This window comes from Falco punctatus (genome assembly GCF_963210335.1).
Source record: "Falco punctatus genome assembly, chromosome: 18".
In the NCBI taxonomy this organism is placed as follows: Eukaryota; Metazoa; Chordata; class Aves; order Falconiformes; family Falconidae; genus Falco; species Falco punctatus.
In genome coordinates, this window is record NC_137598.1 from 470,263 (window position 1) to 485,236 (window position 14,974).

At 56.2% G+C, this 14,974-nt stretch overlaps 1 protein-coding gene across 4 annotated transcripts; it reads right to left on the minus strand.

The window, feature by feature from the left end:
• Nucleotides 1–298: 298 nt before the first annotated feature.
• On the minus strand, nt 299–14,949 carry TUFT1 (tuftelin 1). Of its 4 annotated transcripts, none has more exons than XM_080368119.1 (13): nt 14,803–14,949; nt 10,429–10,503; nt 10,044–10,148; nt 9,548–9,634; nt 7,591–7,671; nt 7,165–7,236; nt 6,425–6,538; nt 4,776–4,904; nt 3,910–4,004; nt 3,172–3,277; nt 2,586–2,669; nt 1,672–1,772; nt 299–1,338 (listed from the first exon to the last, which is right to left on the minus strand). In XM_080368119.1, the coding sequence occupies exons 1-13, from the start codon at nt 14,860–14,862 to the stop codon at nt 1,284–1,286; spliced, it is 1,164 nt and encodes a 387-aa protein (XP_080224245.1). In that variant the 5' UTR covers nt 14,863–14,949; the 3' UTR covers nt 299–1,283. The 4 variants fall into 4 exon arrangements, with proteins under 4 accessions (XP_080224245.1, XP_080224244.1, XP_080224246.1 ...); XM_080368118.1 differs by lacking the exon at nt 14,803–14,949 and adding an exon at nt 13,802–14,731; XM_080368120.1 differs by lacking the exon at nt 14,803–14,949 and adding an exon at nt 11,324–13,751.
• Between the last annotated feature and the right edge of the window lie 25 nt (nt 14,950–14,974).

Here is a 14,974-nt window from a genome sequence, read left to right on the forward strand (position 1 = left end):
CCGGGGCACTGGGGACAGGCTGCACAGAGAGGGCAGCCATGGGGGACTGTTGAATTCCAATCCAAAAGGAGCCAGCTGAGCCCACAGCACCCACCACTGCAGCACACAGCAGCAGCTCACTCCTGTGGAGCATGGGACTGGGAGCGTGACATTTGACACAGGGGCAAGACAAAAAAAAGAACAGAAAAGAAGGTGCACACAGCCACCTAGAGAAGCAGGGAGCCCAGCCAGCACAGCCCAAACCACCAAACCCACCCCCGTACATTTCCACTGTTTACATCTATTCAATGGACTACAGTCACAGGGATTAAGGCACATGTATTTTTGTGTTAACGTGGTCAGTACAAACGCCAACAACTTTCCTCTAGAGGTACCCAAGCTCCTTTCCTGAGCATGGGCACACACGAGACAGGTAATAACTCGCAAACCCAGAGGAAGCTGGTTGGTATTTTCCAGTTCAAACATGGGACAGGCAGTCCTCAACTGTGCTCCTGTGGAGGTGGACAGCAGCAATCATGCCTGTCACCACATCATTGGAAGAACACCAATAATTTATTGAAATAAATACAGGTAACAAACCAAACAGCCTCTGGGTTTAAACACTACACGTATGTCAGGTACAATTTCTCTACGCTCTTGGGAAAAGCATGGTGATACACTGATTTTTGGCCATGTGAGCCTTGGCCAAGTCTGGAGCAGCCAGATACGTGCTGGAGATCGGAGGTGGAGGCTCCCAACTTGTCATGCGTTGGGCTTCATTGTAGGAAGGAGTCCATTTTAAGGAGGATTTCTTTCTTCTTTGAAACAGTGAATTTTTAATTTATTTTTTTAAAAAAACAAAAAATGGTAACCCCAAGTCCATGTTGGCAAGCTGCAAGCTGAAGGGGGGGCTCTGTTTGGATGAGGCCCTTCAGAAGCAGAGGCTGCTCTCACAGAGCAACCCCGGCAAACCCAGGACTGACCAGGGAAGGCGAGCCTGGCACTCCAGCCAGAGCGCCACCTTGTCCACGCCCGGGCTGGTGGGTCCCAGCCTCCAAACTGGCATCCGTGTGACCTTGGGACCCAATGGAGACAGCAATGTGGACGCTTCCCAAACCTCCTTCCTCTGCCAGGACCGCCCCGGCTACATCTGTCCTCGGCTGCCACAGTTCTCCAGGGCACAGCCCTCCGCCGACAGCTCCGGGGAGACTCTGGGAGCACAGAGGCCAGAGGACGGCAGTCAAGCAGGGAAATCCAGTCAACGATAACAAGGGGAGTCTTCAGCTCGGACCAGCCCTCGAAACTCATGTTTCCACTACTCGAATGAGAGGCAATGGCTTGGGGCCTGACAGCCTTTTGCTGCAAGAGACAGAGGGGTTTTGTTCAGCTAGAAGAACTTGGATGGGGTTTGGGGAGAAAACCTGCAGGAGAGGGTCCTGCCCCAGCCCTGGTCACGATAGCTCCCCCCAAAACTGCCCACAGGAGGGATCTCTCCTCCCCTGTACTCCCCTGAAGGAGGGATGCAGGAACAGAGACCTCTCTGCAAACAGAAAAAAACCCCACACAATGCGCATCCCTGAGTCCCAGCATCATCTCCCAGACTGCAGCTCCTGCTGCCCCAGGTACAATGTGGACCCTGAGCAGCCAGACAGGCTTCCCCCCATCGCTGGAGGGCACCTGCTCCCCACACACCTGCTCACATACTCCGACTTCGAGCGTGCTCTGGAGCTGTGGCCGCCCCGACTGACTTGCTTCTCGATCAGGTGCTCTATGCGGTCGTGCATCTCCAGGTTCTGCAAGGGATGGAGGCACTGTTAGCGAGGAGGAGCTGGGGATGGGCAGGCTGCAGGCACACGGAATGCTTGCTGAGGAACACTCTGGTATAATCACTTGCAATGGGGCAGCTTTTTCTTGAGGGAAAAGAAATCTAGCTGTATGGAAGGACTGCTCACTAAAGGAGAGCTGGGATGGTTTGTGAGACCTGCTGGACACCCACCAGAAACCTGCCAGCATGCAATCTCCAATCCTGACCCTGTTTTCCACCTGGGTTCACAGCGGGCTGTGCTCACACACACTGCCCCCATGCAGAAATTACCAGAATGTGTCACCAAGAAGGGAAGACAATGCTAAAAGTGCCAGTGCAGTCTTGTTTTTTCTCCAAAAAAGGAGAGGTTTGACACTTGTTACAATCCTAGAGGCTGGAATGCAATTTTAATTTCTGACACGCATGCACTCAGCTGCAGCTTTGTAAGCAAGGAGGGTTTTGCTGCCAGAGAAATGTGCTTGATGAGATTATTTTAGACTCGGCTTCAGTTCACAGCTGCTCCAGCAGCCCAGGCTGCACTGGAAACCACCACACCAGCCTGGGGAACCAGCACAGCCCCTGGGGCTGCGGAGGGCATGTTTTCCTACATGAAGCAGGTGTCAGTGCCAGGGAAGGGCTTTGCTGCCAGCCACCCTGCCCAGAGCAAAGCTCACTGCCGTGAGGGAGCGCAGCCACGACCCACAGGCACACACAAACCTGTCACACAGGAGGTTTCAGTGAGAGGCTCCCAGCTCAGAGCAGACCCCGTGCACCCCCCTGAAATATCCCTGCTAATATGCACCTCAGCCTCCAGGTAAGCGACTCTCTCCTTGAGCTCCTGGATCATGGCATCTTTGGCTTGAATCACCATTTTGGAGTTCTGGAGCTGTAACAGAAAAGTTCACAGCAGTTGAAAATCCCTCTTGTGTATGGCTGGGCTAGGGAAATGTCTAGGAAGGAGGGCAGCTTAGCCAGCCACCCTTCTGCCTGTTAACACCCACAACATTAACTCCGAGGTCTGCATAAAAATCAAAAACCCCCTCAAATTAAGTCTGAGAATTAAGCCCCAGGTGAAGGAGCCTTCACTCACAGGCTTGAGATTTAACTCTTTCAGCAGGCCAAGCTGGGTGCACAGCGCTCCTTTTACACTGCTTTTATTCCCTTCCCCAGCCCAGGGCAGCTCGCGCCGCAGTGCTGTGGGCTGTCACCCTGGGGTCAGTCCCCGCTACAGGACTTGTGTGCCTCTGGTCCCTCAGCCCCACAAACCAGTTCTTTGCTTTCAAGCAGCTTATATATTTTTTTTCTTTTTCTTTTTTTCTTTTTGTCCCTTCCAAGTCCTCCTAGGCTGTCCCCTGTCTGTCCTCCCACCTCAGCCCCACTTCTCTCACCTGCTCGATCATCTGGCGGACTTTGCGTTGCTGGCTTTTCAGCATGTCATCCAGATGGTGTATCTTCTCCCGCAGCATGGCCACCTCCTTCTCCAGCTGTGCTGACCTGGGAAAAGGAGAGGACGAGAGTCCAGGAGCCATCTGATGGCTTCCCAGAAAGGGAGCACCCACCCAGTTATGCCCAGAGCGGCTTTTTATCAGCCAGGTCTCCTCTACAGCCACACAGGTCTTGAAATACTTTGGCTAGACAAGGTAAGGAGAGGCAGAGACAAAACCTATTCAAGCAGGAGCCACAAAGACTAGCAACCACAGACTGCAGGGACACAGGAACATCAGGAAGAGTCAGACCACAAAACAAGGCCTTCCAGAAACAAGCCACTGCCAATTAGCCCCTGGAGCACCAGGATACCAGCTGGGTGGAACGAATCTGACATTATGGGGAGAATCGGCTGCTCTGGAGGCTCCCTAGGACCTGCCCTGAGCTCCCAGCCCGCAGCGGGGCCGCTAGAGGTCTCCGGGCAGCCCAGCTCCAGAGCTCTGGATCTCTCGGAGCAAAGCAAAACTTCGGGAGGTATTTGGAGATTAGTCAGCTCTTGGGAGTAGGGTGCTGTTTTGCAAGCCAGAGAGCAAGCACGCCCTTCGCAGGAATGTGCAGTCATGCCCCAGCGAGCTGACACCCCGACCCAGCGGCGTGGGCTTGCTCTGGAGTTGGCAGCCGAGCCAGAGGCCAAGCCTCACCGGTCTTGTTCGGCGAGCTTGTCACCTTCCACGCTTCTCAGCCTCGCCAGCTCTGCTTCACCTTCTTTCATCTTCAGCAGCAAACTCCTGTGCTCCTGTGGCGGAGCGAGAGGCTGAGTTACACACGTGGAAACAAGTCGCAACACATGCTCCCTGGCCTCTGCCGCACAGCAGGGAGCTAGAAACACCCAGGGAGCCAGGCAGGCTCAGCTCAGCCTTCCCGCTGAATCTGCGGGTTGTTTTCATGAGCGTTAAATTTACATGCAAGAGACAGGCAGACAGGGTAGCCACAGAGGTGACCGACAGCAGTCATCCCACTCCTTTACCCCTAGGATACAGGGAAGGCACCAACCCATCTCCTTCCCTGCTGTCAGGCCAGGGAGCGCAGCCCCAGATCATGCTCGCACTGCACTGTTAGATTTATGACTTTAATAGTACTACGAGCAGACCACAGCTAAAAAAAAATAAATACATATAATCAAGGCTGGAGGTTGTGCTCATGCCCCCATGAGAAGAACTGGGTGGCTGTCTAGACTGTGTACTCGTTTCCAGGATCCCTGGAAGAGTCTGCACAGACCAACCAGATCTTCTAGACCTGGGAAATGTGAGTCTAAACTGGCAACAGTCAATTTTCAGCTGCTCCCAGCAGCTGGCTTTGCCCGATGCTGTTGGGTTAAACCTGGTTGGGAAGTCAAATGCTCCGTACGGTGGGTACTCTGGAGCCGGACCAAGACCCGCTGCGGTGTCTGCGCTGAGCACTGCCAAACTCATCACCACTGGGCTCTTCCATTCCCCGCCCCAGCAGAGCGGGACCAGGCAGCTCTGCTAATCCCATCAGCCCCCCACCATGGCTTCAGGGACGGTACCTTCTCCATCCCTGCCATGAGTCTCTGCAGCTCATCCATCTGCACCTCCTTCTCCACCACGCTCTTCTCTGCTCTCCGCAGGGCAGAGCTTGTCTGCTCCACTTCCTCCTGGTACTGCGAGACTGTCCTCTGCAAGCAAGATGGAGATGCCTTTAGTCCTGACCCTCGTGCGCCTGGACACCCGAGCCCTCTCCTGAAGCCACACTGGTGCTCGAAGCCTTGGCAAGCAGATCCTGCTGCAGGCAGCCGGGCGTCTCGGCAAACAGCCCGACATGCTTCAGAGAGAAAAGCTTCTTTAGAAAACTCCCCAGCTTCAAAGCACTTCAAAGGAGCCAGCGCTTAAACGCTGTAGCAATAAAGGCTCCTCAAACGCAAGAGACATGTTCGTTCTCAGCCACATGCGCTCTGGGGCTGTTTGCAGGCTCCTCTCGGGCCACCTGCCCAACGAACTGACCTCAGCCAGCCCCACACCTGCACCAACGGCTCAGGGACTGAGAGGGGACAAGGGTGTCCCCGGGGGTCCCCACGGCAGCTGGAGAGCAGGCTCAGACAACAAGGCACACTGAGAACATCTGGGCAGTGCTGGCAGGATCAACAACCACCAAAACCCCCTCCTCTGCCACCCCCAGGGATGTCCATCAGGCTCAGAGCCTGCAGCCGGCAGCATAGCTGACCCCAGACCCCAAAATGCCACAAAATGCCACCAAACCACAACTTCCCAAGTGCAAGGACTGATGGACTGATATCCCCAGGGCACGTGCCACCGCCGCAGGCGGACAGACATCTCTGTGCCGGAGGAAGCGGTCGTCGCTCAAACCCACTTCCCCAGCGGACGTTGTCCCCTGACCTGCTGCGGGGAACCCCCCAGGCTGGCCAGGACCAGTTTGGTCTGCAGGACAGGATGCGAGCCGGGACGTCACCGCTGTCACCAGCACTCGGAGCTGCGAGGTGACGCGGTCAGGCCCAGCCCATCCGGGACATGAGCAGTCACCAGAAAACACACCGAAAGGGACAATTAATCACCAGGGCTGAAGAAGGGAGGGAAGTGAATGTGGCAGCTTCGTCAGCACCACGTGGCAGGCAGAAGCCAAGGAGACCCGTGCAAAGGGCTCGGGTGCCTCCCAGTCAGCTTGCCCGCCTCGATGGCAAACAGCCCTGCAGAGGAAGGGGCTGAGCTCCCAGAGAGGCCACCCAGGCCAGCGCTGCCGCAGCAGCCCAGCACTGTGGTGGGGAACCACAGCCTTTGTCCCTGCGCAACCCGTAGGGATGCTCTGCTGGTCCCCATTCCCCACAAAACACCTCTCTTGGACACTGAGCCTGGCTACAGTTGGAAAGACTCGGCAGAGTCTGGGGGGACCACCTTCCAACCTGGCTGCTGCTAATACTTTACGCGATTTTTAACTGGGAAAGCACTTAGGTCTTCAGACTCATCTGGGCAACCAGGGAGGCAGTTTGCCTCCCAGGTTTGGACTCCCTGGTGTGTTTTAACAGCGTGCACCAAGCCCACTGCCCTGCGAGGAGAAGCCAGGCACCTCCAGCAGCCCAAACTCACATGCCCATGTGGCTCCTCAGGCTTCCAAAAAGAAAAAAAAAAACAAAATAAAATAAAAATCATGCTTTCCCAGCAGAGAAGTGCACAGCAGAGTCACCTCAAAGGCTTTCTTTTCCAACTGATGACGCTTTTCAGCCTCCTGCAGCTTTGTGAACAGCCTCTTTGCCGTCTGTCGGATCTTTTCGACGTCTTCACCTGAGCAGTCCTCCTCCTGCAGAGATGGTAACAGGACAGGATGAGCAGTCAGGAGGTATCAAAGGAGCCCTCCACCCCAATGTGGGCAGCGCTGCTGGTGACAAAGCCCGGTAACATCACTTCTCAGCTTGAAAAAAAAACCCGAAAGGCGCTCCTGTCCTCACCTCCCACGCTCAAGCCGACAGCTTCCAGCCCTCAAGATAACGCACACAGTATCCTTTGGTTGCCTTCCAAGCCCTGTTTGCAGGATGCCATCCTGATCTGCACTTGGGCAACCTGAAACCCCGCAACATGAACCAGGTCCACAGCAACCCAGCCTGAAACCCCAGCCCAGAGCATCTGCCCCAGCCAGGGGAAAGACAAAGAGCTGGAGAAATATTTACCAGCTTAAGATTCCTGTTATCCCTTCTGCTAAAAAGGTCTTGTGTGCAGAGGTTTAAAAACCCATTATGCACATTTTTATTGCTTTAATAGAGCTGCCCTCCATTTCTGATCTGACCCTGAAAAAAAGGACTAGGGTTTGCTGCAGGAGCACCCGATCGTGTGCTGAAGAGGTTTGAAGTTACCTGCTGGGAGGAATGGATCAAACTAAACCCGATACTTCTTTCCGTAGTGCTGCAGTCCCCCTCTTTAGCTCCATACCTGCTCCTCCCAGGAATCGGCACGCAGCCTCTCAGGGTACAGCCAGCTCCCGTTCTGCTTTTCCAGCACAACCTGCGTAAGCAAAGGACAGATGGACAGGGATGTAACGCTGGCTGGCATGGCTGCTCGCGCAAGAGCACAGTCACATGCAGACAGCTAGCTCTGGGGCACTGCAGCAACTCAAGACTGAGGGGTTTTTTTTCTGCAAATCAACATGCATTTGGCCAGCCAACGCGTTTTGCTTACTGACTCCTCGTTATGGGCTTGTGCAAGGTTTTGAATTTTGCGTGTAAAAGGTGCTGATGTAGCTTTCATTTGCCACAAGCGCCTCGATCTTTAAGGCCCCTTCTATCATTTTCCGGACCCGAAGATGACATCTTTTTAATAAGTCAATGTCATTTAATGCCCGAGAAATGCTCCCGTTACCTGTGCATGCTGTTTATCTCCTTGTCTGTTCTCAAGTTTACTACTTAAGTCTTCCCGCAGCTTCTTCAAAGAACTTCTAGCCTGGCAAAGGCAAGTCAATTTAGCTTGATCTGCATGGACAGTGTCACTCAGCTTAACAGAAATCAAACAAAGGCACGATGGCTGGTACGATGCCCTGCGCCGATATGCAGTCGATGGCTTCTCTGCCAGCCTGACCCTCTAGTTTTACTACAGCCCTGCCTGCAAGCAGCACCATCTCTGGCAGATACCATCCTTGTGAGGCAGCTGTCCCACACGATCATGGGAAGGAAAAAAGAAATTAATAAAAAAACCCCACAACCAGGCAACAATCTGGAGAAGCTACTGATTTTTCATGCATTAGTCTTCTTCACCTTTGAAGGGCTGAGAAGACCCTTGCTGTTCCGCAGCTCCCTCTCTGCCTTGCTGCAGGACGCCGACAAGTACAGTCTTGACTTGCAGCTACTCGAATTAGTCAGAGCAAGTGAGCCAGCGGAATGATTTACAGGCTTTTACAGCCAATGCTGTCCCAACGCTTTTCAAAGAAAAGCCTTCTTGAAGCATTAACAGCATGGCTTCATCCCTACCTCTTGATTTTAGATGCCTGAGGCGCTGGGGGAAAGCAGTTTGCTGGAGACTGGGCAGCGGCAGGGCAAGGTGAGAGCACGTGTGGCCCCTGGGTCAGCAATCGAGCCCATGGGGACAGCAGTCCATGACTTTGATCCAGCTGGATTGAGTCATCCCCAGTTTTTGTACCACGACCCAGCGCAGGGCACTTCTCTTGGATGCAGGCGGACTGGTACCACCACCGTGACTTACTGGTTTAGCTGATTCCCTTGGGTTTCACATGCAGGATTAAGATGTACTGCACGGTTAGGCTGCTTCAGCTATTCTGATAAGGCTATGTACAGCCTTTGCGGCCAGACGAGGTCCAAGTCCTGCTCAGCTCTTGCTAAGAGGCCCTTTTAAAAGCCAGCTCCTGTCTCCATCTGAGCTGTGGGGCGCTACAGGAAAGCTCCGATCAGAAAAGCTGAAGCCGAAGCCCCAGGAGTGGGAAGGCTCACACAGAAAAACGGCAGCATCCAGGTAGCTGCGAGATAAGGTCTGGGTGAGCAACACCCCCAGAGCGCGGCAGCCCGGGGCAGGCGGGAGCCAGGCAGGTCTGGGCTGCACGCAGCAGGCAGCGGGAACAGGCTGTTTGCTTTCAGGAAGGGAAAAAACATGCGTTTTGGCAGAGGAGTCAGAAGGATGACGTAGAAGATCTGAAGGCTGCCCTACCAGATCTGCCCCTCGCTGCTCCTGGGGCCAGCACCCAGCACAGAAACTGCCCCATGAGAGAAAACTCACATTTAATTTTTTCCCTCCCCTTTTTCTCTTTTTTTTTTGCTTTGCCTTTTTTTTTTTTTTTTTTTTTCAGGCCAAGCTTTCCAGAACATGCATGCAACCGCTTCAGTGCCTTGCAACCAGCTCTCCAGAAATAACATCCCCACCAGGAGCAGAGGCAAGGGTTAAACTTCCGAGAGCCTCATCATCTAGTTTACTTTGGGAGATGAGACATACCAAAGAAACTGCCTTTTAACAAGAGGCTCTGGTTGTGCCGCACCCAGGCATGCAGGGGACAGCCTTGGGGGAAAGTCATCACGCAATTCTCTTCAAATTCAGTCCATATAGCAGAGCAATTAGTCAGGCTGAATTAATTTATGGCGCTTGATTAGGCTACTGCCCTGTACAGGCAAGTCAACAAACTGGAGAGTTCAGCTCCGCTGCCAGTTTGCCAGAGTGGCTGGGGCTCAGCTGGGGCTCGAGTGCCACAGCCGGCATGGGCATCGCCACCGCTCACGGGGAAACCCCAGGAGATGTCCCTGGGGGAAGCAGAGTGCCCCAGACCCTCACCCGCAAGCCCCTGCGCAAGCCAGAGCCCCTTGCAGATGTTAACTACCTCTTGAATGTAACGAACTTCACTTTTCAGCTGGTTGACGTGTTCGTCGTGGTTCATGCCACCCTCAGCCCGCGCCTTGAGATAAACCTGCCCAGGAGAGACAGTGGCAGCACGTCAGACCGTCCCGACTCCGGCCAGCCCGGGAACACCAGCAGCAAGCCCAGCTCCGCAGGGACTGGGACATGGAATCCCACTGCTTCCCAAGGCATGTTGTCCACAGATTTCCCATTTGCGGTTAATTCCCTGGCATTTTTAGAAGCTGCTCCTCCTCCTGTGTGACCCCCACCCCATAGAGCCCCTGCTGCTGCCCCAGGTTCTTGCTGCATCCCCCCAAAGCCAGGGAAGCCCACCAAACTGGTGCTGCCAGCCAGCTGCACTGCACCAGTCCTGCCCTGGAGAGGTTTCTGCCGGCATAGCTTCAGACAAAACCTTTTTTCTGGCCCCACTTATTAAACAACATCGCTCTGCCACAAAGGCAGGGAGCCAGTGGCTGTACCTTGATAATCTCCTCATCGCCATCGTTGGATTTGATGCATTCGGAGGCCAGGGAGTGACCGTTGCTGGATCTGTTGGCCACCATGGCAAAGGCTTTTCCCACTGGCTGCAAGAGACAGAAGCGGCAGGGCTTTCAGAGAGGTGGGATGAGCTGGAACAGTTTGCCCGGCTCCAGTCAAACGAGCATCATGCACTTTTGCAGAGGAACGCAGCACTGAGCACAGCCTTGGGAACTGACACTGAAGGGTTTAACAGACCAGGAGGCGAGTTTTCTGATTCACAAAGCATAAGTGACCGATCCTCCACCAAACACCCATTCCCCCCTCCTGAAGTTAGCTCAAACACTCGTATTTTCAACACCAAACCCAGCTGCAGGGGAGACCCACCTTCTGTTTCGCCTGCTCGCGCCTGTCGCCAGGGAGGTCATTCGGCAGTGTCAGCCGCAGCACCTTCACGCTTTCCTAAAACCAGAGGTGGGATTTAGTTTTAAGTTTAGATTCCCTGGAAGTCTCTTTACATCCAGCTCTGGTACGAGCAGAGAGCCAGGTCAGCATCGTTGCAGACATGTGGACAAGCTGCCTTCCCCCTTCGTTTGAGCTGCAGCTGGCGAAGTAACGCTGGGATTAAAATGAGTTGTAGCAAGCACACGACGACTACATTTATCAAACCCATCAGGGCTTGGAGGAGACGTGGCCCAGCCAAGGCTGAGGTAATGCCGATGGGCTGGAGAAGCGACTGCCAGGCTCATTTTCGTGCACTGCCCTCCACTGCCAGGCGTCACGGCTGTCCTCCGTCATGGTAGCTGGCTACGACGGGGCCAGTGCACAGCGCTCAGTAGCAGCCCTGGAGAAGGGCAAAAGCAGCTGTTACCAGCTCATGTGCTGGGACCTTGCTGGATTCACCCTTCTCTGCACCACCACGGCTCTGCCTGACCTCTGCAGGCACAGCCCCGGCCAAGCGGAGCCCACTCCAGCAGCAGGGCGCTCCCTGGCTCAGGGCCACGAGCACCCACAGAGGCTCCAGCCACAGCCAGGGGCTGGTCTGCCTTTACCACTTAACTCCTCACCCAAAGCCTTCCTACCAGTGCCACGGCGTTTCAGCCACATCCAGCACCGTGCAAAGCTCAGCTGGCTTTCGAGGCGATGCCCGGAGCACACGAAGAGCCCTAAAGCACCGCACAGACACCCAAAACGCTCCATGGGGTTGCCCACTCTCCTTCTGCAGCTCAACACCAGCACCGTGCACCCGCAGCAGTGTGGAACACCCCTTTTCCCGACAGACCTCGTCAGCATCCAGGTAGCTGTTGCTCATGGTCCTTATTAAACACGACCCCGAATGCGGGAGCTATTTGGCGCGCAGTGGCCACAGCAGTGGGCTCTTGGGCGGCAGCACCGCAGAGCTGAGGTAGGTGCCCGCGCAGTGCTGAGCGCCCGCCCCTCGCCACACCTCGGCCACGTCAGCCTCCTGCTCTCCAAAAGCAACGTCAAAGTATTTCTGCCTCCCCGTTTCCAAGTGCTCTCTTTGCCATCCAAGTCTCGACAAGCCATCTGTTTGTTTCCAAAATATTTTGTATACACTGCTTGCACAAACTCTAGCTCCCAAGGAAACGTGGAGCCCTCCTACAGATCACAAACATGCAGCCAGACCCCTTCACTCCCCTGTTAAGACAATTATCCAAGAGAAACTTCACTGGGGCTCTGCTAGCACTCAGCAGTACGGATCATTTAACCAGATACTTGTCTGCAACTCTTACTCCAGGGAATGTTTTCCTTGGCAAGACCCAAGAAGTTGGAAACTTTGGTCAGAAAAACTTAAGAGCAGCTGGATGTAGCACGTTCCGTGGTTTTGGGAAGATGCAAGAAGCACTCAGGTTTTACGGCAGAGAAAATGGCTCACGGCAGTGCCTGCATGCGAAGCATCACTCATCATCCTACTGTTGCCTAAAGCAAGCGGGATGCAGGAGAAGGCCAGGGGTAAGAGCATGGAGCAGCCCACTCCCACCTGGGCCGCCGATGGCAGGGCAGGAGCATTGGCATGGCACGAGCCTGGCAGAGCTGTCAGCCACATGTCAGTCCCTTCAAGCGTCCTTACTCACAGCTTTGTTTACAAGCGCCAGGATCTCACGCTCACCATCCCCATCCCGTCAAGCCCGGGCAAGGGTGGGAGGCTGCCAAGGAAATCGCTCGCTTGGGGAAGATCCACTGCAATAAGAAACAAGCACCAGCCTATTTCCATCCCCGCAGCCAAAACTATCCGGAGTCGGCACACGGGTGCTTTCTGTCCCAGCAGACCCCAAATAAACCTGCTCCTGGGGAAACCCACCATCGAGCCAACGCAAACCGGCTGCAGCAGGAAGCTGAGAGCTGCCGGTGCCTTCCCAACCAGCACCGGCACTACCAAACCTCGGGTCAAACAACAAGGAAACCACCCATGCAAATGCTGGCGGGGGAAGGCTGCACCGTCTCCATCCTCCTCCACGCCGGGGAAGCGCGGGGGAGGCAGAAGGATGGCCAGACACAAGATGGATGTTTGAGCAAAGGTTCTCTGGCCCACTGGGGAAGAAAACCAGCTTTTTCAGCTCAGCAAATGCTTTTAAGGAGGCTGAGGCAGGTGCAGGAGGTGGAAGCCATGGCTGGGTTAAAGCAAACCACTCCCTGCCCAGCTTGTTTGTCTGCAGCAGCCTCGGCTGTGGTGAGCTGCGCCTGGTCGGCACTGGGCGGATGGAGAAGAGGAGACGTTTGGCTCTCATCTCACACACCACCGGCACGGCAGTCCCTGGCAATGCTCTCGCACGGTTGGTTTTGGGCTTTGCTTTTACCATCCCACCAGCCAGAGTTTCATCAGCTCCTTGCCAGTGCCGGGGCAGTTTCCAGGAGAAGCAGCTCCTCCAACGCAAAGCTGGAGCGACCCAGAGGGACGCTGCAGCTGGCACATGCTGTCCTCCCCCTCCGAGGTGTCAAATTCAGCTGGGACAGGAGTAGTGGAGTCACAGGGACTCCCCTACCTGCTCCTTTACCTCCTGGCTGGCATAAAATCCACTCAGCCAACACTCACCTGCTTCCAGCCCTGGAGCAGAGGGGGCACTGGGTTTCATACCCCCTCCGTTGTTTTCCAGGGAAGGCAGGAGCGCCTGCAACGTGGCCCACACTGGGAAGATGATGGAGTACCTCACACTCATCTCCTGCTTAGAAAAAAACCTCCTCGCACAGAAAACGCTTCTTTAATGCCCCAACCGTGCACCCCGAGAGGTCCTCCAGCCTGGCAGCGTGTGTTTATGGCTTTTACTACCAGCCTCGGGAATTAACCATGAATTAACGTGGCCAGGTTCGGGCAACAGCTGTGGTGAAGCACCAGCAGTTGCAGGCTCCTCGGCAGGATGGCCGTGCTCCCATCTTGCCCTTCCAGGAGGCATTCCCGAAATCCCAGCAGCCCTTTGGGTCCAACCACCTGGCCAGAGCCAAATCCCCGGGAAATGAGGGTGAGCAGTATCAGCTAGGACAACCAGGGACGCCAAAGCCAGTTTTAAACCTTTTGGTCTATTTTGCATCATCTAGCCCAAAAATCCCCACTTTGGGTGGAGGGAGAGACCCCAACTCCACTCCCGGGGAAGAGGGAACCACGCAAATCCCGACCACATCCCGGGCGGAAGAGAGGCAGCACTGACCCACAGCCGGTGATCCCGACGCGGCATTTTGCAACCGCAGGGAAGGCACGCGGTCTGTCTGTCCATCCTGACTGTTAAATAAAAACAGGCCTGACCTGACCCAGAGGGTATCGCCGAGGCTCAGCAGCAAACAGCTCTGGCGTTTGGAGATCACCGGCGTTACAGAGGCGCTTATCACCGTAATAACCCATTAACCAAACGAACCCAGCGCTGCAATCGCTCCTTATAAGGCCGGGAAAGCTGCGGGGAATTAGGACTCTCCTAAGGAGACTCAGAGCTGAGTCACCCGGCAGGGCTTGGGCCGGGGAGCCGGGCAGCCGCTGGCATGGCAGACGGCAGCCGAGCACTGGCGCGGTGCTTCGGTCTTTTGGGGGATCCCTCCGGTGGCCAAAACCCGAGCAAAAAACTGGAGCACCGAGCTGTGGCGGGCAAGCCAGGGTGCCGCGCCGGTGCGGCGCTGGCTTTGGGGTGCTGCCAGCCCCACCCAGCACCCGTCCTCGCGGCGATGGCCTGGCTCCCGACGGCGACGGGGAAAACCCAACGATAAGGAAGGGAAAAACGCGAGGCCCTGCCACAACCCAGGGAGGAAAGCGCCAGAACAGGCCGGCTGTTCCCACCACCCTGGCCCCACTGCCCCCGGCAGCTGCTTGAGGGGCGCACTACCCAAAAAATCACATTATCCAGGGATGGCTTGATGGCCACGCAGGACCACGTGCCAGCCGGGATTCCAGGAGTCCCCCGTAAGCACAAGGGGGGCTGGCGGGACCACAACGCCGACGCCGCCGGGGTGTACCTCCGTGTGCTTCGCTGTCCTCGCCCGCCCCACTGGGGTTCAGCTGGGACCCTGCGGCGCAGCCCAGCAAAGGTCCCAGGGATGGGACCCCCGAGCCCCCCGGAGCAGGGAGGGGCCACAGGGCCCCCCACAGACCCCCGGACCCGCCTCACGGCTGCCGGGTGGGCTGGGGACCGGGTGGGCACAGCCGCGCTCCACCGACGACACGTCCCGGGACGCCCCGCGGGCAGCAGCCGCCCCCCCGGGAGCGGCGGGAGGAGGCCTGGGGCGGGGGGTCAGGGGTCCCGGGGGGGCGCAGCTCACCGGGCTCTCGCCGTGGGGCCGCACGTCCAGCACCGCGCACCAGCCCTTCAGCCCGTTCATGGCCCCGCCGCGACTGCCGGGCCCCGCCGCCGCGCCGCGCCTTTACCGGCCCCGCCCACCGCCTGGCCCCGCCCCCCGCCCCGCCCGGCCCCGCCCACCGCCCCTCGGCGTG

Bases quoted from the DNA above. Each gene is read 5' to 3' on its own strand.
- TUFT1 (XM_080368118.1), bottom strand. From the start codon at position 13,897: ATGGGTTATTACGGTGATAAGCGCCTCTGTAACGCCGGTGATCTCCAA. The intron at 7,672-9,547 runs GTAGTTAACATC...TGCCTTTGCCAG, and splicing joins AAGTTCGTTACATTCAAGAG to GCTAGAAGTTCTTTGAAGAA. The intron at 7,237-7,590 runs GTAACGGGAGCA...TTGCTTACGCAG, and splicing joins GAGATAAACAGCATGCACAG to GTTGTGCTGGAAAAGCAGAA.